We start from the raw sequence: 19901 nt of genomic DNA, 5'->3' as shown, positions 1-19901 counted from the left end.
TCAAGTTCCGTTGGAAACCTTTAGCTAATGGTTTTCAGAACAACGTGGCATTTTGACAATGGGGGTTTCTACAAGACCGCAAGGGTTGTTGCGCAATTGTTCAATGTCGCTCTCACTCGACTCATGAGAGCTCGGTTGCAACAAAGCTGTGGAGCTCTTTCAACTCCCTCGACTCGGTTCCACTCTCACACCTCGACAACATGTTGAGCCCCTGACCCTGACCCAGCCAGGCATTATCGGCTCCAGACATCTTCAACGTCGGTTGCATTGCCATCTACGGGGCGCCGCGCCCGACCTAATACACTTTACAATCCGCTAAGACCCAAAACACCGCCTCTAAGCAGCATATCGTGAGAGATTTAAGTTTGCGTATAAGATATGAGCGATACCTCGTCAATTCCGAGAAAACCTAAAGCTGTATCCGAAGACCCTGAGACAATGGCACCACGACGACAGCATGTGAATTGTAACCCTAGGCCACTTCGCGGCCTTTACGGTGAGTGTTGGGCCACCTCCTACTCGCGTATAAAGACCTTGGTGGTCAGGAGAAGTAGTAGGATTCCGAGTCCAGACCCAATCCAGAGCTACTGAGTAGATCTTTACTTCAACCAAGTCTTTAGCCCTCTTTGAAATTGTACGCAAAATACTTGAGAATCAGGTTATCAAAGATGTCAGCCATCTCAAAGTCCATCAGCAAGCTGGCCCGCCGCGGGGCGCGGAAGCCGGCCGCTCTTCCGCCATCCCGTCCCTTGGCCACCGTGTCAGACTACAACCTTGCCCAGATGGGAGCAACAATGCCTCCAGGCTACAAGGCAACAGTTGCTCAGCTCGAGACCTTCACACTTCCAGACCGCATCACCGGCAGCAAAGGAGATGTGGCCATGGGCAAGGGCCTCGTCGATGCCTTCCGCCGGGACGGTATCCTCCAAGTTTCCATGAACGACAAGCAGCAAGCCATCTTCAACGAAGCTACTGCTGCCAGCAAAGCCTTCTTCGCCAAGCCTCCTCCTGAGAAGGCCGCCTGTGTTGACTCTCAGAGCTACTCCGGTTACATTGCCTCCGGTGAGGAGATCACGGACGGTATCGCCGATTACTCTGAGATCTTCACTGTCACCAAGGACTTGGACCTCGCTGAGCCACGTGTCCGCGCAAAGTGGCCCTGCCACGGTCCGGCCCCTTGGCCTGATTATGAAATGAAGCAACCCATGACGACTTACATGGACTACCTTGGCGAGAGTGGAGAGAAGCTGCTCCAGCTTATTGAGCTTGGACTCAACGTCCCCGCCGGATCTCTTACCAATCTGACCGCCGACGGTTGGCACCACATGAGAATCCTTAGGTAAGACTATGATCTGCAATCTTCGAAGATCACTTGGCTGATAAGTTAAAAACAGATTCCCTCCTACACACAACACCAACGGCAAGGGCAAGGAGGGTCGTGGTATCGGATCGCACACTGACTACGGCCTACTTGTTATCGCTGCTCAAGATGACGTCGGTGGTAAGTTCATTTGTGGCTGACCTCGAATACTCCCATGTTCTAACATATGTTTCACAGGTCTCTTCATCCGCCCTCCCTATGAAGGTGAACACTACGCCAACTGGGAGAAGAGTGCCGCCGGCATGAAGGAAGACGATGACCTCTGGCACTACGTTCCTCCCGTGCCCAACGTCTTCACGGTCTTCCCTGGCGACATCATGCAGTACATCACGAACTCATACCTGCCGTCCACTCCCCACAAGGTCGGCTTGAACACCCGCGATCGCTTCGCCTTCGCCTACTTCCACGAGCCCAGCTTCCAGGCTGTCGCCAAGCCCCTCCCCGGCTATGATGTCGGCCAGTCCCCCAAGGAGGGCATCCACTACGGCACCCACTTCACCAACATGTTCCTCCGGAACTACCCGGAGAGAATCACTACCAAGAGAATGATGGCCGAGAACCGTCTCGAGAAGTTGAACCAGAAGGAGCTGCGCACTTTGCCTGCCAAGAGCGACAGCGCATCCGGCTACATCCCCAGCGTTGGGCAACAGACCCAGCAGCGAGCTTCTTTGTAAACACGGAATTTTCATTTCTATCAGCGAATACAAGCGATGACAAGGTTGGAAAAGCAGATCAATAAGCAGCGGAGGAAATACCAGACTGAATCACAAACGGGGAAGCTTTATTATCAATACAAATAGAATCATGACACATTCACCATTTTCGTGAGAATGAGATATTTCAAGTGATTGTGCCAGTTAGCGAACTCGGGTGCAAGCACTAATTGCGCCCGATTACTTTCTTAACGCTGGCGTGGTTACTTCAAGAACTAGTTACTCCAAATTTTTGTAGGTTGTCTAGGTAAGTTTGCAACTGTCAGCGTCCAATAGCGTGTTGCAACGGAGCATCTTTAGGCTTCGTCATCCAAACTGTAACACTTCCCCACAACTTAACCCACTTCACATCACAGACTTCAACTCAGCCTTGATCACGACCAACCATCATGGCGTCCTCAGCGATCCGGTTCGTCGCGGGCACCAAGAAGTCGCCATTGGGGACCCTGTACCTTCAGTGTCATGTCAAGCCCGGTGCCTCGCGCGTTCGCGAGGGCGTGACTGCCCTGACCGACGCGACGGTCGAATTGTGCGTCGCAGCGCAGGCGCGAGAAGGCGAGGCGAACAAGGCCGTTGTGAAGCTACTGAGCGAGGTTAGCCTGCATTCATATGAATTTATCCTCCATCGCCCCGCATGCTAATTGATCAAGGTGCTGGGACTACCCAAATCGGATCTCACCATCACCCAGGGATTGAAGTCAAGGGACAAGACGGTTGCTGTAAACAACGTGAAGGATGGCGAAGGATTCACCGCGACTATCAGAGAGAGGCTCGCCAAGGCTGTTGAAGATGATTGACGGCTGGAAGAAGGAACGCCACCAGTGCAGTGCCTATGGCAACATGAAATAGATCTTGCTCAGCCATCGTTGCATTAACTAATTCGATTGCCTCTCTTCCCATCACTTGTAAGAAGAACACAGTCCCCATTGATTGTAGTGCTCTGCTCGTGAGGGGAAGGTTTTCGAACTTTCAGTCAATAGCTTTTTCCGCTCCAATTTCTCTCCGTTCTTTTTTATGTTTTCCTCCTTAACGCGCGGGGAAAAAGAAAGTCAACTTCAGCTGCCTCCAAATTTCTCATTCACGGGCGCAGGTCTCTAATCTAAGAAGATATTGGACCGTTTTGCATAAAAATTGAATTAATTTGGTTGCGATTGTTACTGTTCTGCGCTTTCCGTCTGCAATTAGTCCAATACCGGCACCAGCCCGTCCCGCAAGTGGGTCTTTACCGGGAAGAACGGAAAGGGTGGGGCCGGACGGGAAACTACGGCCCCGAGACGCTGGGGCCGTCGCAATCCGCCCAAATAACGAAGCTAAGTCTGCACTCAACTGGGTAACTTTGCAGAAGACTGCTCATTATTTGTCTGGCCTAGAAGTCTTTTCTAAGGGTTGACAGATCAGAATGACTCATGGCGAGGACAGTGCCGCAGGACTACCTCCGATACGTCATTAATGCCCAACTGCAGAGCGGTGTTTGCATCCAAATGCCCCTTTTCCATGCTGTTGGCCATCTCGAGCCCTCCTGGTCGGCATCCCGCATGAGCCACCAATGACGAAGATGATTGGCTCATCGATAGTGTTTCGGGTCTCAACAACTTTCTTTTTGTTTGCAGTTTCGAAGCGTAGCAATTACGTTATGCCGCTCCGTATGTGTAATCAACGACCCTTGATAGGGGATGCAAACGGCAGCGATGAAATGTCTTCGCCGCCGACTCGAGGGTAAAGTCGAAGCCTGAAAGGCATGTGCTGACATCAGAGCGACAACGAGTCGAGTACAACATGCCAGTAAGAACGGTCAACTGCCGTTTCCACGGCAGAGGACTCTGCCGAGCAGGATCGAACTGTACCTTTACTCACGACGAAGCGACCAATATATGCGATGCAACAGAAGGGCCACTCGCAAAAGGCACACTGGCTTGCAAGTACTTCCTCATGGGACACTGCGCAAGAGGCAACACCTGCAGATTCTCTCATTCGGAGCGTCTGCTCGACAAAGCGAAAGCATCATCCGAGCTAGATCATCAGGTATCATGTGTCTTCTTCCTCCGAGGCCACTGTCGCAACGGAAACAAATGCAAATTTCCGCACATCCTGGCTTCTTCCAAGGCAGTGCCGTGCACATTCTTCGCCAAAGGACGTTGTCTGAAGGGAAGCGACTGCCTATTTTCCCACGCCGGGGACTTCAATACTGCTGTGGGCTCTTCAGACAAATTGGCTGTGAGTATCCATGGTCTTGATAACTCTAGAAACACGCGTACTGACATATTTATAGACGCAGTCTACGAGAGCATGTGTTCGAGAGCTTATCGGAGCCTGGTTCTACTTCAAAGACGGCGCATCGATCTACAAAATTCAACTGCCATCAGACTTCTCGACGGCGAAATTACGCAACTTACCTTCCGGGAGCAATCTGATGACGGTTTTCGAGCTTCTTCAAGACTTTGGTTTCAAAATTCCCGTCACTTGCATCAGAGTCAGGCCACAAGGACCAAACCTAAGGAGTGCCATCATCAGAGTCAAGGATCAACACTTTGCTCATGCATTGTGCACCAAGATTGCAGAAGCTGGAGCACGACAGCTGGGAGCGTTGTCCAGAATAGAGGCCAGGATCCACAAAGCCCGAGGTCCAGTTTCTGAGGATGGTGCAGATCATGGAGTAAAGGGCAGGAAGGTCCTCTGTTCGTGGCCAAAGCTGGCTCAGATGGCTCATTTGACCTTCAAATCGGCCTTGGATAAGGAAGACGCTAGAGAGAAGTTTGTCAAAGGGACTTACACCGTTCTCCGCTCGGCTGTATCCTGTGTGCGACAAGAAGAGCTCGACGACATGCCGAGAGAACATTCGATGCTCATGCTTTGGGTCCCCCTGGCGGCTTCAACTAAGCATATCATCGAGACTATTCCACGCGGTCTTCGGCCACTAATTGTCGACTTTTACGGAAACATGGATGATTCTTACGAGACAGACGAGGTAGCCATGGTTGAAGCACTGCTTGCAAGTGTTGGATCTCTCGAAATGCGCCTGACCCCTGACCCTCAGCCAGCAACACGGGACCAGAGGGCGATGGCCCGTTTCGCAAGTGAAGAAGACGCAGAAGAAGCGGCACAGACGCTCCACAACAGTCCACTTCCTTTCAACGGACGTTGCAGGCTTGCGGTTACGCAGATCTTCTCTATGCATTGGAAGTTTCCGGTCCACCTCTTTGACGCTCTCATTGAAGACTTCAGAACGTCTCAAGATCGCCCGGTGGAGTTCAAGCTGTTCCCCGCGTCCGCAGGGAGCAAATTTTCAACATTGAGATTGGAATGCGAGGATCGTGACGAGCTCGCAGCATTGGAGGAGGAACTAGGTTTGATGTTCCGGGGCGAGGGTGTGAAGGAAAGAAACTCCGACAAGTCTCTTTGGAGCCCTTTGTTCAATAACAGGGCTACCGCACGCAAGGTCTTCGAAATCATCGAGAGCCAACAAAATGTGGTCTTCCAAAGTTTTCCGTCGAATAATGAGATCCGAGTTTACGGCACCTCGGAGAATATCGACAGAGCGACAGAGCAATTGTTGCAACAGGTCAACGACAACCCATTCACGCTTCACATCATTCGCCTTGACGAAGAAACTTCTAACTGGCTTCTTCAGGGTGGCTTGAAGGCTCTCGAAGATGCCCTGGGCCGGGAAGCCGTGAGCCTCATCGCGCTCGCAACACCCATGAGGCTTGAGATAACCGGGCCATACTCATCTTATGAGCTTGCGATGGACATTACATTCAAACGAAAACATCCGCGCGAGCAAGCTGACGTGAGTGGCTGTTGTTCAGTGTGCTGGACGGGTCCCGAGAACCCCGTGGTTCCCAAATGTGGGCATATCTACTGCTCCGATTGCTTTCAGAACTTCTGCCAATCTGCCGGTACGGATGAAGGAGGACTCAGCGTTCGCTGCCTCGCAGATGATGGTACTTGCGGTTACATTTTGAGTCTGGCGGAGTTGCAGGACTACCTCTCTACGTCTGCATTCGAACAGCTCCTTGCCACATCTGCCGCGTCTTACATCAACAAACATCCCAACGAGTTCCGCTACTGCCCTTCAGCGGATTGCGGACGAGTGTACAGAGTGTCCACCTCTGGCGGCCCGACCGTTTTCGATTGTTCCAGGTGTGGTCAGCAGATCTTCTCATCGTGTCACTGCGCTCACCCCGATAAGTCCTGCGCAGAACAGAGATATTTGCTCTCGGGAGGCGAGGAAAAGTTTCAGAAGTGCAAGAAGGACTTTGGTATCAGGGACTGTCCCAAGTGTCAGACTCCCATACAGAAATCGGAGGGTTGTAACCACATAACCTGTACTAGGTGCAGCACGCATATTTGTTGGATTTGTCTGGCGACGTTTGAGACGGGTGAATTATGTTACGGACATCTAAATAAGGAGCATCGGGGGATTTATGGTGGGGACCCCCTGTATGATCCTTAGGTTCGACGGAAAAAGCTATCAGAAGCTGTGGTGCTTTTTATTTCTCGTCCATTCACATCAAGAATGACAGCATCCTACTTGTTCTTCTAAGTATTTTCACGCAAAGTATTGAGCACAGCACGCAATGTATTAAAACCACAGATTCTTGGATTCGTGTCTCGTAATGCAACCCGAACATGGTGTTTCTGATTGGCATATTCCGTTTTCTGTAAAAGTGTGGGGATCGCGTGTTCCGAAAAGAAAGATTGAGGCTGAGTTTAATAAGGTTCTGTGATCATGACTTCAACCAACCTTCTGTCAAGGCCTCCAAGTACCTTGTGAGATGATGAGAAACCTATAAGAGACCGCTTCCTGGAAGTAGGTCTTCGCCAATCTCCTTCCGTGAACACAGTTGCCGCCTTTCAAACACTAAGCAGTTACACAGCGCAACGTTCCCCATGGCAACTACAAACTTGACCACGCCGCAACTAAAATACGCCAAGGACTGGCCTAGATGGATTCTACACCTTCAATTCCAGGCCCACCAGCAGAGCATATGGGACTACATAAACCCAAAGGCAGCCAATGCCCAGGATCCTACGCAGCGGATTCCTCTCCCCCCGACGCTTGACGAAACAATCAAAAAACGTCGAAATGAACTCCAGGAGCGTTATACAAGAGACCTTCAGGCGGCAGAACCCGGATCTCATACCCAGCTGCCGAGGCAGGTCGCCGAACGAGACGTCCGCGAAGAATACGCAGCACGCGTCAGAGACTACGAGATGGCTGTTGCCGAGCGCGAAGAGATCCGAAAAAGTTACCGAATCGTGTGGAACTGGGTCTACTCATCAGTTGAGTCGACCTTGCTTTCCGATGCACAGGAAAAAGCCACTGGATCAGGCGATAGCAGCCTGCAGGGTGTTGTACGCGCTTTGCACGACCGATTTGCTACCCCGGAATCAAGCGTGCTGCACCCACTGTTCTCCTTGTTTGAGGTCAAAGATCGATGGAATCTGAATCCTTTCACAATGGCGAATTATGGCCGAACCAATTTGCAGGTAAAGAAACCCTCAACATCGACGTTTTTCCGACTTCCAATCGAAGTGATTCTGGATATTATTGAGAATCTCGAGCTACACGACAAATTCATTCTCGGTCAAACTTGCAAAGACTTTCATAATATCATCAAGAGGGACTGGAAGCTCATTTTCAACGGTCTTTCTTCTGTTGAAAAAGCCGAATTTTTGACTGGGCTCGCATTCGTCATGCCTGATCACTGGGTCTGCGCGTTTTGTGATAAGCTCCATCGCATCAACGAGGACGACATACCTTGGATGAAGGTACCTTATGACCGTTGTCCAGTAGACGGACATGGGACAGCATTTCCACCAGAAATTCGAGAGAGACATGTCCAGCTTGCCCTCAAGCTCACACGACTTCAAACTCCCAACCAGGATTACCTTAGGAAAATCATGTCACCTCACACCTGTAAGCTTACTTTCAGGGGCAGTTTTGTTTTCCAAGCCTTTCCTGAAATCATCAGCGAAAGATTCTTATTATACACTCGATCAACATTCGTCAGTGAAAAAGGGCTTTCTATTGGCCGACTCAAGGATCAAAGAATTTGCCCACACCTGTATTGCACCATCAGCGGTCCTGGCCCAACCGACTTCGGTAACGACGTCGTACTGGCACTCACTCGACCCGGGAACGAGGTTATAGGCTATTGTTCACGTTGCTTTATGGATTATTCGATCATAGCTTACCCAAACAAGATTATCTTCAATGGGTGGTATGATTTTGGATCATACAAGTCACCAAGGGATATATACTGGACTTCACATGTTTTTGGCAATGGAAACGGCTATGGGATCGGCGCCACCGTTCATAATGATCCTGGTAGTATTCGGAGGCTGTATGTTACTGGCGGTGGAAGCTCTCATCTATGACTGGGGTATGTGGCCTCCGAGGAGGAGGTGATCAGCTGAAGCTTTCAAGTGAACAAGAGCCAAACACTCAATAAATAACATCTAATTGTAGTACATTTCTGTACCTTAGAGACTCTTAAAGTCCAAAATCCACATTCTCTTGCTAGTTCGTATTCATATCTTTAAGGCAGAAACTCTTATTTGCTCACATCCTTGAGATCAATGGAATCGCAACCCGCAAGATCAACGCTTCAGTCAATGGTCCCAGGGGGAGGGGGTATACTGGTTTTCAGGAGTCCCTCCGGCAAAAGGAATATGATGATTGGTTCGAGTTCGAGGAATTAATGATGATTAATTGCGTATGGCAGACAGAGGTCGTCGAACTCGCTGTCTCTGCCGTTAATGAGACAGCCAGGGTCAGGCTCGCCGCTCGCCACAGTCACGAGACCAACGAAGCACAATGCCTAGCCCATTCAGTCCAGTTATCCCATTCAGGGTCAAGGCAATGAAGAGTACCACACAGACCCTCAATAATACAGACTCCAAAGCCCTTACCCCACCAGAGGTCATGAACGGCGAGCGTCAGGACTCCATAGTGAGCCCACAAGAGCAGTGCCATTGGGTCCCCTTTTTTGAGCAAAGTAACCAGATTCTTACCACCTAAGATCGGCCAAGCAACGACATACTGAAAGGCTCCAGCATGCTCAACTTCCCGAAAACTCTTCGTGAGATCTTCGATGGCGGAAATATAAACGTCTCGGGCCTCAGTGCCCACATACTTGGTCACGACAGCAGCCCGCTCACGGAGCCTGGTCATGGCGGTGTCCGCGTGTTTCCATGGCACGGCGACTCTATGGCTGCTCCAATGATCGACATTACGGAAAAGACCTTTCAATTTTCCGACTCTGATAGGCTCAGCGTACTCGCATGTGGTGATCTCAACGCCCTTGAGGAGCTCGAATATGGATACGATGATGTCCGACGGACGCATGGGCTGGCGTTTTGACACGGAGGATGCCGTCGGTATGGCAAACCCTAACACTGTCAAGATTATTGAGAAGGCGAAAACTGCCTCGTAGTTTTCTTCGCTGATGCAGTTGAGCGCGGCTCTGTACCCCGATATCCCGGAAATTTGATGGTGTATGGCAATCTCGGTGTAGTCCCAACTCTCCAATGGCTCTAGGTGTGCACAGTGAAGTGCTGTTAGGGACAGCAGTCCTTCCATGAGGAATGGATGTCGTGTCGCCTCTCTCGGCAATATCTTCTTCCAGACATCGATCTGATGAGGCATAAAGGCCATAGTCTCGCAGGTTACGGCGCCGTAGTGATGCATCAAATAGAGCTCTTTAAGCCTTGTCGCCTTGGGGAGCTTTTCAGTAGATGACACTGACTGTGGAATGTCCTGACATGCCGGGGATTCCGCGTTGGGGACACCATTGTCGTCTTGAGGCCTCGGCTCGAAGAAACCGTAGGAAAATGAACCCTCCCTTGTCGAGTTACTGGTTTCGTCGAGGCTGCACGTTTCGTTTCGTCGTACGCAATTCCAACAAGGTCTGTCCTCATTGCACTACTCGGTTTTGTGATCAGCGTTATTCGCCTTGCAGATGGCCATCGCCAATGGCCTGAGCAGGCCGAACGAAAATTCACCCCTTCGCAAGACGTACTTACTTTGACTCTCCGCTTTTTACACTGAATGCATCCGTTTCGAGACTTCTGATGCGGCTTTCGCTGAACCATGGCTGTGTCCCTTAACTCTCAACGACGTGGAGGAGAACGAAAGACTCGCAAAACTGCCAGAGTCTGGGTATTGCTTCGCTTTTGAATACGATAAACGAACCAAGACAATACGAGGTGTCAACCGAAGGGGCTCTTATATTCGACCTGGAGGAGGATCCCCGCACTGGGTCTTGGCTGTAAGTCCGAACAGCTCGTATCCCTTTTGACCGTCTTAAAGCCACCCGAGGGATTTATAATCTTCAACAGCATGGATTCATGAGTTGCAATGTAGTAAACCTCGCTTAGAGTCTCGTTTGCTACTACGAGTCCTGCGGGGCAACTCGTACAACACAGCCCCGAAGGTATTGCTAGCTCGGGCTCGACCCATCGATCATCTTCCACTTTGGACCGCTGTGCCAATCGTAGAACTGATCTGCCAGACGAAGTGCAACTTAGAAGTGATATTAAAGAAGTTGTCTCTGTTGAAAATGGCTCTGGCTTCTTAATGCATCTCAAATTCTACCGCAACTGATAGCGTACCAACAACCTCCAAAGCTACACCCCTACAATGTCATTCCGTCATATTGCCTTACTTCTGATATTGGGAGTTTTTGCGTCGCAAGCTTCCACAGACGACAGATGTGTCAGTATCATTATCAAGCTTGATCTCTTAGGCCATCGTATTCTCGAAAACTAACCACAAATACTCCCCAGTGCTCAATGCTTGGTGTCCAGTACCCAACTCATGTATTCCTGCCGGGCACTGCTCGTTACGTCGAGGAATCTCAGACGGCATTTTGGTGTAAGTTCACTATTCTCTCTGATTGTACGAGCTAGAAGAATGGTCCGGTGGTGGTGCCTCTCTAACATGATGCAAAACCAGCAAACACCTCGAGACTTCAGCCCGCATGCGTGTTCACGCCGGCCTCGGCAGAGATCGTCTCCGATGCGTTGAATCTTTTCGAACAGCATGACTGTAAATTTGCTGTTCGGGGAGGCGGACATATGGCAAATCGCGCTGCGTCTAGCATTGAGGGTGAGATCCTACTGGCTTTGACAGATCTGTCTGAAATGTCACTCCAGGACGGTTTCGTCTCTGTCGGGGCAGGACAGAGATGGGGGAACGTCTTTGACTTCCTCCTCCCAGAAGGCTTGGCTGTAGTCGGTGGTCGTGTGGCAGTCGTGGGTGTCTCTGGGCTGACTCTGGGTGGCGGGCTGTCCACGTTTTCGGGTAAGCGAGGATTCGCTTGTGACAATGTCAAGAATTTCCAGGTAAGACGGAATTCTACACTTCGTAAGCTGAAATCCAGTCAACCGACTCACACAGATTCGGTAGGTTGTCCTAGCCGGAGGCAGGATCGTGGACGCCAACCAATCTTCGCATCCGGATCTCTTCTGGGCGCTGAAAGGCGGTTCGAGCAACTTCGGTATCGTCACAAGGTTCGACTTGTACACGCATAATGACTCGATGATATACACTGGCGTCCAGTCTATCAATATGAGTGGTTGGGATGAGGTGGCCGTCGCTATTAACAATTTCATGACGCTTCGGGCAGACCATGAGACGGCCGACGATATGGGTATTGCGCCGAAGCTACAATGGGTTTCGGGTAGGAGTCCTGAGATTCTCATATCTCTTTCTTCAACTCTCCTTCCTGCGCCAAACGATGGATGGAGCAACGCAACGGGGTCTGCCTTTGTTCTCCCACCAGCCCTGCAAGATTTCGCAAACCTGCCGCTCAACCAGGCCTCCAGCACCAAGATGTCCATTATGTCATTCGCTGAGAAAACGAAGACCCCTGTCCCATACGGGTTGAGATACGAATTGCGTGTGGTCTCCTTCCGAAGCAGTGTGAAAATTCTCAACGGAATGAAGTCGGCCTTCGAGGAAGAGTTCGCCGAGGCTTTTTCTAAGGTTATTGGGTTTTCTGGGGTCATTGAAATCCAACCCATTACCAAGCGTAACATTAGGGAAGGGCATATCCGAGGCGGCAACGCTCTGGGCTTGACGGAAGATAGAGGCCCAATGATTTGTAAGACCCCCTTCTCGTCGCGAGGCCATGGACGGATAAGATGACTGATACTTGCACAGGGGCGGTAATGGCCAACAGCTGGCTCAACGAGACAGACGACGCGCTCGTACAGGCGGCAGGGCAGCGTGTCGTCGACCGGTTGCATGACTTGTCCCAAAAGCTTGGGTTGTACGATCCGTTTCTGTAAGTCGCATCACCAAACGTGATTCTTTAGAAATTTGAAGTTAACTTGTGCAGATTTCTCAACGACGCTGGAGTTGGACAAGAACCGATTTCGACATATGGGCAGGAAAGCCTCAGCAGGCTTCGTGAGGTGAAACAAATGTACGATGCTCAAGGAACATTTGATCTGTTGCTTCCAGGCGGTTTCAAGCTACCCAAACCGTAGACTGGAATCAAGCTATGAACGTCCAACCTCCTGCTGCCAGAGCTGTTCAACGATTCAACGGGTCAACGATACTAGCTTCTCTCAATCTAGGCGGGAGATTGACAGATTGTGGCAAACGAATTCAAGTCGTATTGAGGACTAAAACCTGACTAGTCTAGTGGTTGTAATGCGATTGCTTGTCTAAACATGGAAACCCAAAGTCGAATTTCTCCCCCCTGTTCACCGGCTGAAGCCAGTGTCGGTTTCTGTTCGCATGCGAAAACGCCCATTTAGGACCGTTCAACCTTATAGGTTTCAGTCACAGTGATCCCTCCCGACGCGGCTTCCGGCGTAGCCCTACTTCCACCATCCTTTTTAATCTTTTGGCTTTGCCTGAACTCTTCTCCAAGTATCTCTTCATCCGAAGTGTTATGCATCATCCTGCTACCTCCGTCTACTCGAGTCTTTGTGAAGCTGCCTCCGATCCCAAGTTGAACTTCCGTGAAGCTAACATCATCTGAGTCAGACTTGTTATCTGATTTGTTCGCTGTGCTGTTCTTGCTCGGAGGCAACGATCGACCGTCTGCACCAATGAGACCTCCACCGATGGTCCTCAGTGCAACCGAAGATGAGGTTCTTTCTTCGTTTTGTTTCTGGTAGCCTGCACTTGCGTTTTGAGATGTAAAGTGAGAGAACAAGTGCTTGTACAGAGGCCTGCAAACAGGAATGCCGACACAGATCTGTTGGAATAAGTACTTGTGATACGAAGGTGGGAGGAAGGCCCCTGAGCTTACCATGGTGATGGCCATTTCGGCAGCTGACCAAACGATCAATCCGACACTATCTTCTACAAAAGCAGAAAGTTAGAATCTTTCACTAAAAGCTTTTAAGCTGCCTGTAACAGAAAACTTACTCAGATAGTTCATTGTGTATAAGCCCTCGACTTCGACTGTTCGCTTGATGCCGGCAGCAGCAGCGCTTCAGGTACTCATGTCAGCGTTCAAAATCAGTTGAAATGTATTCAGAACTCAACTTACATCAACCCAAAACTCATGCTTGCTGCAATGGTGATCTTCTCTCGCTTCGGCATTTGCAGCTTCCAGATGAATACCCATGGGAAAATTGCAAAGAACGTGTCCACCAAGATCGTTGAAACTTATTTCCGCTGGGTTAACATGTAAAATCGAGAACGAGGAGAGTAACAGATGCTCCTACCACACAAGATGTAGGAAGTTGGCCTCGTGTCAATCGGACAGTGTCCCCCTTCGATTCGACGATCATAGACGAAGGCTAAAGGTACGCAGGACAGCCAAAAGCATAGTACCTGGGCTGAGAAACCAGTTAGTAGGACGAATAGAGTCTTTCCGGCATTATGTTTTCCTTGTGCCAACTTACCAATAGATGCCAGGCCGACGGTCACCATCGCAACCCAAATGGCGGTCGTTTGCCATTTCACAGTCACCAAGCGCAATAGGAAGAATCCCATCGACCACTTTGCAATGGCCATTCCGACAATTGCAAAGGCTTGGCCGATGCATTCGTATAATGTAGCTTTCGTAACATCGTCCATATTCCCGATCTCGTCCATGGTCTGCCCGAATCCGTAGTTGGCTGAAAGGTGGATGAAAACGTTGAAGATCAACAAGAAAACCTAGGATACGTCAGCTTCACCGATTCTTCCTAATACAGCATCCAGTCGAACTTACAAACGCCACAATGTAGATGTGGTCATCAACGCCGTATGAAGCAACACATACGATACGGGTGTAGAGTCGTAGAACCAAAAAGAAGAAAACCAACCCCGTCAGAAGCCACATGACGGGCAAGGCCCAGATCGCATCTCCGCCAAACATGTCTCGGACTCAAAAGTTTTCCCTCCCTGCTGTCTTCCTCAGAGAAATCCGGTTTGCAAGTGAAGACTCAAGAAGAAAGCTGAATTGTCGTCGAAGGGAGTGTGAAACCACAGAATGGTTTATGGAGCTCAGCGAAGGCGTTCAAACGAGTGGGACGCAGTATTATTCCAGTAGCACCTGAAAAGCAGGAACGGTAAGAAAAAGACATAAGCCCCCTCCCCCCTACATCCAGTCTCTGGGATACTGTGTTGCCAACAGAGCAGCAGGGTATGAGCATATCCCAATGCTCTTGTTAGGCATTTTTGCTACCTTGGGCTCGCTGTTTGAAAACCCCAGCGGGCAAATGCCTTGGGATCGTCCAGTCGTTACTCTTCCTCGAGCGACCAGCGAGCACAGTTGCAGTCACATTTTCATGAGCCTGTGGTTCCAACGGACTCGAGTTAAGCTGGTGTACAAGGGTCCCGAGCTCGAGTCTCCGGGGTTCATGACGAATTTCTCGCACCCCCTAGTCGGGCCGCGCCTTGACATTGCGCCAGAATCAGTTGTGATTACTTGGCGTTGGTGTGCAGCTCGTATATTTCTGTCATTTCCGGTATCCTGGGTCTGAATTCTGCAACGTGAAGAAAGAGAGCCGATGGCGTAAGACACTGAAGTTGGGAGTTATCCATCACTCGGATCCTACTCTCGCAGAACAACAAAAACACTGGTGTAGTCCTCCAGCTGTAATTTCAAAAATGGAAAGAAACCCGTCACATTTTCAAGGATGTCATATGCAAATACGTAAACTGTTGTTGGTGCTATCGTAGACGCCTGGCTACATGTACTTTCCGGGTTCCAGCCGTTTTGTCTTATCCTTGTCTCTGCCTTCGTCTTCATCGTCGTCTTTGACATAACCATTTGTCAATCATAACGGATGGCCTGGAGGATTTAGAGACGGGGAAGCGGACGCTGGAGGAAAAAGTCTACGGTAGGGATTCGTCGTTCAAGATCCTTCACCTTCTCAGTCGAGCACTAGTTCATCCCAAGAGCGTTGTCATCGCCACATTTTCATCGTCAAAATGACTGTGCCTGTCTGCGACCAACAGACGAACGTTGGAACAACAGCATCACAGTCAATTACGACCAACCGGAGGAAAGCCAATTCTCCCCGTTAAATAATCAAATCCACTGGCCGGCGGGTCTGAGCCAAGCCCGAGGATGCGCCAAGTGGTTTGGCGTGTGGAGTACGAAAACGGGAGACATAATTCTTTGGATTCTGTTCATCGTTTAGACTCGCTGGTTACATTGAAGGTCTAGATAAAGTATAGATCACCTAGCGGGTTGACGCGACGGGTGTGCCGCCCGGGTAGCGGATCCTGGTCCCAACGGCATCTGTTCAACGTTGGTGCTTCTTGGCGTCCAGCCTGCAGAAAAAGCGATATGTGATGGCGCAGGACTTGTTACTGCCTCTCTAATCCATCACCACATGTATCCATGGTATGATAGCATTAATGATCTTATGTTAAGGAGCATGTCTATTGAAAGGTTTCGTAGGATTCAGTGCAGACAATTCAACCCATTGACGGTACAAATCAACGATTCCGAGTACACCTTCTCAAGCGCGATTCCTTCAAGAGTGAATTATGAATACAACTGCAAGCGCAGATGCTCATCACATGCGGATGCAGTCGTAAACCTCTGCCGCTCATGTGCATTTCTCATTCCATCCAAGTAAACTTCGTTATGCGTACCATGCCTAGTCTCTGGCTAGGGTCCCCGCATATCCTTAATGAACATCGGTGAGCTGAGGAGTCTTGGATGACAGGGTAGCGTTGCGATTGTAACCAACAACACCAACGTGGCCAGGGTGCAGCAGGTCAACAGCTCCAGGCCCCATCAACTGCTGCATACTGCTTCCGGCGCCTGATGACACATGGTTATTTTCCAATCCCCTCGTTTTTATTTGCCCCTTCCCTTCCTTTCAAGTTTCTTGCCGTAGCACGAGTCGTGGAATCTTGACTTTGCTTCAGCAACGACGAGGTTGATACGCCATGGACACGGTGCCTTTCCCTGCCAACGGGACCTCGTCCTCCTGGGACACTCTTCTGAGCAACGCACAAACTCACAAGACTAGCATTGGAATTTTGGCGCCTATTGTTACCTGCTTTCTTTGGTTTCTAGTTTCCTGGCAGACGTCTCCTTTGAAGAAGTATCCTGGACCGTTCCTCGCAGGTAAGATTTGAAATCTTCGCCCTTGGTCTTCGTTCAAGGAAGGGGCGTCTAGAGCCCAGACTGACCTTTTTGACAGGATGGACTAATCTGTGGCGGCTCTGGCACGTCATCGACGCCAACTATGCCCCCAAGATGAAGAAACTGCACGAAAAGTACGGCCCCATCGTACGGCTCGGTCCAAATCTTTTGGATATCGATATCCCTGATCTTGTCAAGGCCATCTACAGTACCGACGGCAAGTGGACTAAGGTATGCCACATAATAGCTCATTTGGCTCGAGTAGAAACGCTGATGCTTGCCAGTCTGATTTCTATAAGAACAGCAGCTCCATTATCAATGGAAAGATCACATATCACATGTTCTCGGAGACGGACAATGTTGAACATGCTAGATTGAAGCGGCCTGTGGTGCGACACTACTCCGTGCCTAGCGTTCTGGCTATGGAGCCGCACATGGATCGGGTCATAAACGACTTCTGCGACCACCTCGAACGTCGCTTCGTGGACACCGGAAAGACCTGCGAGTTTGGGGACTGGTTGGCTTTCTGTAAGTCAACTACCATCTGGGACAGTCGAGACTAGCTGTTGTTAACAATCACTCTCTTTGAGACGCGTGGGATTTCCTTGGCGCGGTAACGTTCAGTAAGAAGTTCGGATACATGGACGAAGGTCGCGACTTCGACGGCACACTTGCCATTGGAGATCAATCGATCGATTATCTTGGACTCTGCGGACAGATGCCCTGGATGGATCATTGGCTCGACAAGAACCCGGTATACCCTCTCGGACCTCCTAATATCTCCAACGTCACGAGAATCGCTGTGGAAAACCTCACTGCCAGACTCAAGGGCGAGGACAAGAACTTTGTGCCGGAGAAGCCAGACTTCCTGCAGTACTTCATCGACTCCAAGAGCACTCATCCCGAGATTGTTCACGAGGGCACCATTATCGGATACCTCCTCCTCAACCGTGAGCACTTGCCTGCCCTGCAACTCATGAACGAAGAGCATTCCATTGTCTAACATTGCAAACAGTGATCGCCGGCGCCGACACTACCGCCATCACGATGCGCGCGCTGTTCTACTACTGCCTCAAGAATCCTCAAATCTGGAAACGCCTCGAATCAGAAATCCTGGCCAACATCCCCGCCGACAAACCCGCCCCCTACGCCGCCGCCCGCGCCCTGCCCTACCTCGAAGCCGTCTGCCGCGAGACCACACGCTACCACCCCGCCGTGTCGATGACAATGGAGCGCATCGTGCCCAGCACCGGTCTCACCCTCCCCGACGGATCCGTCGTCCCCGGCGGCTCCCTCGTCGGCATGAACCCGTACATCGTCGGGCGCAACAAGGACGTCTACGGAGCCGACGCGGACGAGTACAGGCCCGAGCGCTGGCTGCAGCAGGACGGCGAGGATGATGAGGCATATAAGCTGCGCATGAGGCGGTGGAACGCGGCGGACATCACGTTCGGGGGCGGCTCGAGGATTTGTTTGGGCAGGAACTTGAGTCTGATGGAGGTGTACAAGGTTGTGCCGTCGCTTGTATCGAAGTTTGAGATTGAGCTTGTTGATCCTCAGGAGAAGTGGTGGACGAGTTCGCGGTGGTTTTACCGGACGAAGGGCGTTGTCTGCAAGTTGAAGCGCAGAGCGCCGAAGAAGTAATTGAAATGGTAAAAGGACTGCTTTGGAAGTCAGTTCTTTGAGATATCTCCATAGCTTTCCAGACTCCAATATTCATCACGTGATGGTTCAGCAAACACCAATATCGCCAGTTTGAAATCTCAATTACAGCCTCTAATTCAGTCTCTAGTTGGTTGCAGAAAATGTGCCGTTAGTGCACTCGAAACCCAAGTTCGGGTTGAGATCCGGCATCGCTTTCATGCAAATAATCTTCGCCGCGCTCTTGTCCTGGGGCTGAAGCTTGATGTCCCTGGTCTGGAAGTTCTTGCACGACTTCTCGGTGTTGCACTCCACAATGACAGCTTCCGTGTGGGAAAGACTGGTCAGGCCAACGTTGTACCAGCAGGGCTGTGGACAAGATGTCAGCGGTCTCGAATAATGTGCGTGGACGTTCTGTAATGACTCACGTTTGAGGTGCAGGATCCATCACCCGGGTTGAAGGTGTTGATGTTGCCGGAGAAGTGCTCCCAGGTAAAGTCCTCCATCATCACGGATGAGTTGTTGGGTCTCTCGCCGCCAGCGCTGGCTTGATTGAAGTAGGTCTGGGTGACGAAAATGGGGAAAGTCACGTTGTCGACCCGGATATTGCTCCAGGTGATGTTCTTTGCCAATCCCTGCGGCAAATTAGACATACTTCCAGACTATGAAGCCGGAAACTTACCTGTCCGCCAATCCAGCTCTTGAAGCGAGCGGCATAGAGGCCACCCTTGACAGTGACATCCTCAAAACGGATGTTCTGCACATCAGCAGGTGAGGCAGGCTTCGATCCGAGAGAGCCAACACTCATGCCGTGAGTCTCGAAGCCGATTGTCGCGTTCTTGAACAGGACGTTGTGGGCGCCGTCGTTGATAGCAATCGCATCGTCACCGTTGAAGATGTTGCTGTTGGTGATGGTCACATCCGTGGCGCCAACATCGAAGCCGTCAGTGTTGAAGGGGAAGTTGCTGCTCGAAGACCGTGCGTCGATGACGGTGTCGGAGATGGTGATGTTCTTGCCCTTGATGGAGAAGTTCCAGCCAATGGGCTTGAGCGACTTCATGTTCTTCATGACACCACCGTTGACGTTGAACTGCATGAGATGAGGGCGGTTGGGAGTGCCCGCCTCACCGGGCTTGTTGAGATCCCACCACGCCTGTCCGTGAGACTTGATCCATCCGGAATGAGGCTATTTCGCAGTTGATCAGCAGACTGTGCGAAATTTCAAGTTCGGAATGAGACGCATACATCAGACGAGCCGATCCATTGCACGTTGGTGCCTCCGATCTGGAACCACGTGAGCGAACCACCCTTGGCCTCGACCAGCTTCTGAACAGCCGGGATGTCTTGCGAGAGACTGAGGTTTCCCTGGACGTTGATGACCACGTTGTTCAGCTTGGCGACGAGAGGCTCGTAGACTTTGAACTCGGCGCCGGCAGGGAAGACGATCTCGGCGTTGCTGGCGCACTTCTCGAACGCCTCGGCGATGGCTGGCGAGTCCGACACGTCGCCCTTGGAGGGCACCATGACACACCTGGTTGCTTTGGCGGTGTCCGCGGCCGCGGGGGCCGCGAGGCAGAAAGCCAGAGGCAGGAGATGACGGTACAGCAT

At 50.8% G+C, this 19901-nt stretch overlaps 5 protein-coding genes across 5 annotated transcripts; 3 read left to right on the top strand and 2 right to left on the bottom strand.

Moving 5' to 3' along the window:
* Window positions 1-668: 668 nt before the first annotated feature.
* CkaCkLH20_08922 (ethylene-forming enzyme) lies at window positions 669-2055 on the top strand (the record flags this gene model as incomplete). Its single annotated transcript, XM_038891637.1, has 3 exons — window positions 669-1339; window positions 1395-1501; window positions 1559-2055. 3 exons carry the CDS (start codon window positions 669-671, stop codon window positions 2053-2055), a joined length of 1275 nt encoding a protein of 424 aa, XP_038742924.1.
* Window positions 2056-2483: 428 nt separating this feature from the next.
* CkaCkLH20_08921 (uncharacterized protein) lies at window positions 2484-12591 on the top strand (the record flags this gene model as incomplete). The annotated part of the gene is made up of 10 exons (XM_038891636.1): window positions 2484-2687; window positions 2745-2876; window positions 4364-5881; window positions 5972-6234; window positions 6972-7584; window positions 10885-10972; window positions 11054-11442; window positions 11507-12203; window positions 12263-12386; window positions 12441-12591. The coding sequence occupies 10 exons, from the start codon at window positions 2484-2486 to the stop codon at window positions 12589-12591; spliced, it is 4179 nt and encodes a 1392-aa protein (XP_038742923.1).
* Window positions 12592-12860: 269 nt separating this feature from the next.
* CkaCkLH20_08920 (uncharacterized protein) lies at window positions 12861-14423 on the bottom strand (the record flags this gene model as incomplete). The annotated part of the gene is made up of 6 exons (XM_038891635.1): window positions 12861-13310; window positions 13365-13417; window positions 13484-13548; window positions 13608-13725; window positions 13966-14221; window positions 14277-14423. 6 exons carry the CDS (start codon window positions 14421-14423, stop codon window positions 12861-12863), a joined length of 1089 nt encoding a protein of 362 aa, XP_038742922.1.
* A 2030-nt stretch (window positions 14424-16453) lies between these two features.
* Window positions 16454-18296, top strand: CkaCkLH20_08919 (benzoate 4-monooxygenase cytochrome p450; the record flags this gene model as incomplete). Its single annotated transcript, XM_038891634.1, has 5 exons — window positions 16454-16634; window positions 16711-16883; window positions 16937-17180; window positions 17243-17602; window positions 17668-18296. 5 exons carry the CDS (start codon window positions 16454-16456, stop codon window positions 18294-18296), a joined length of 1587 nt encoding a protein of 528 aa, XP_038742921.1.
* A 144-nt stretch (window positions 18297-18440) lies between these two features.
* Window positions 18441-19901, bottom strand: CkaCkLH20_08918 (extracellular exo-polygalacturonase; the record flags this gene model as incomplete). The annotated part of the gene is made up of 4 exons (XM_038891633.1): window positions 18441-18662; window positions 18722-18928; window positions 18976-19479; window positions 19539-19901. The coding sequence occupies 4 exons, from the start codon at window positions 19899-19901 to the stop codon at window positions 18441-18443; spliced, it is 1296 nt and encodes a 431-aa protein (XP_038742920.1).

This window comes from Colletotrichum karsti (assembly GCF_011947395.1).
Source record: "Colletotrichum karsti strain CkLH20 chromosome Unknown Scaffold31, whole genome shotgun sequence".
NCBI lineage: Eukaryota > Fungi > Ascomycota > Sordariomycetes > Glomerellales > Glomerellaceae > Colletotrichum > Colletotrichum karsti.
Note: the sequence above shows the minus strand (reverse complement) of the source record. Positions and strands in the feature narration are given on the sequence as shown.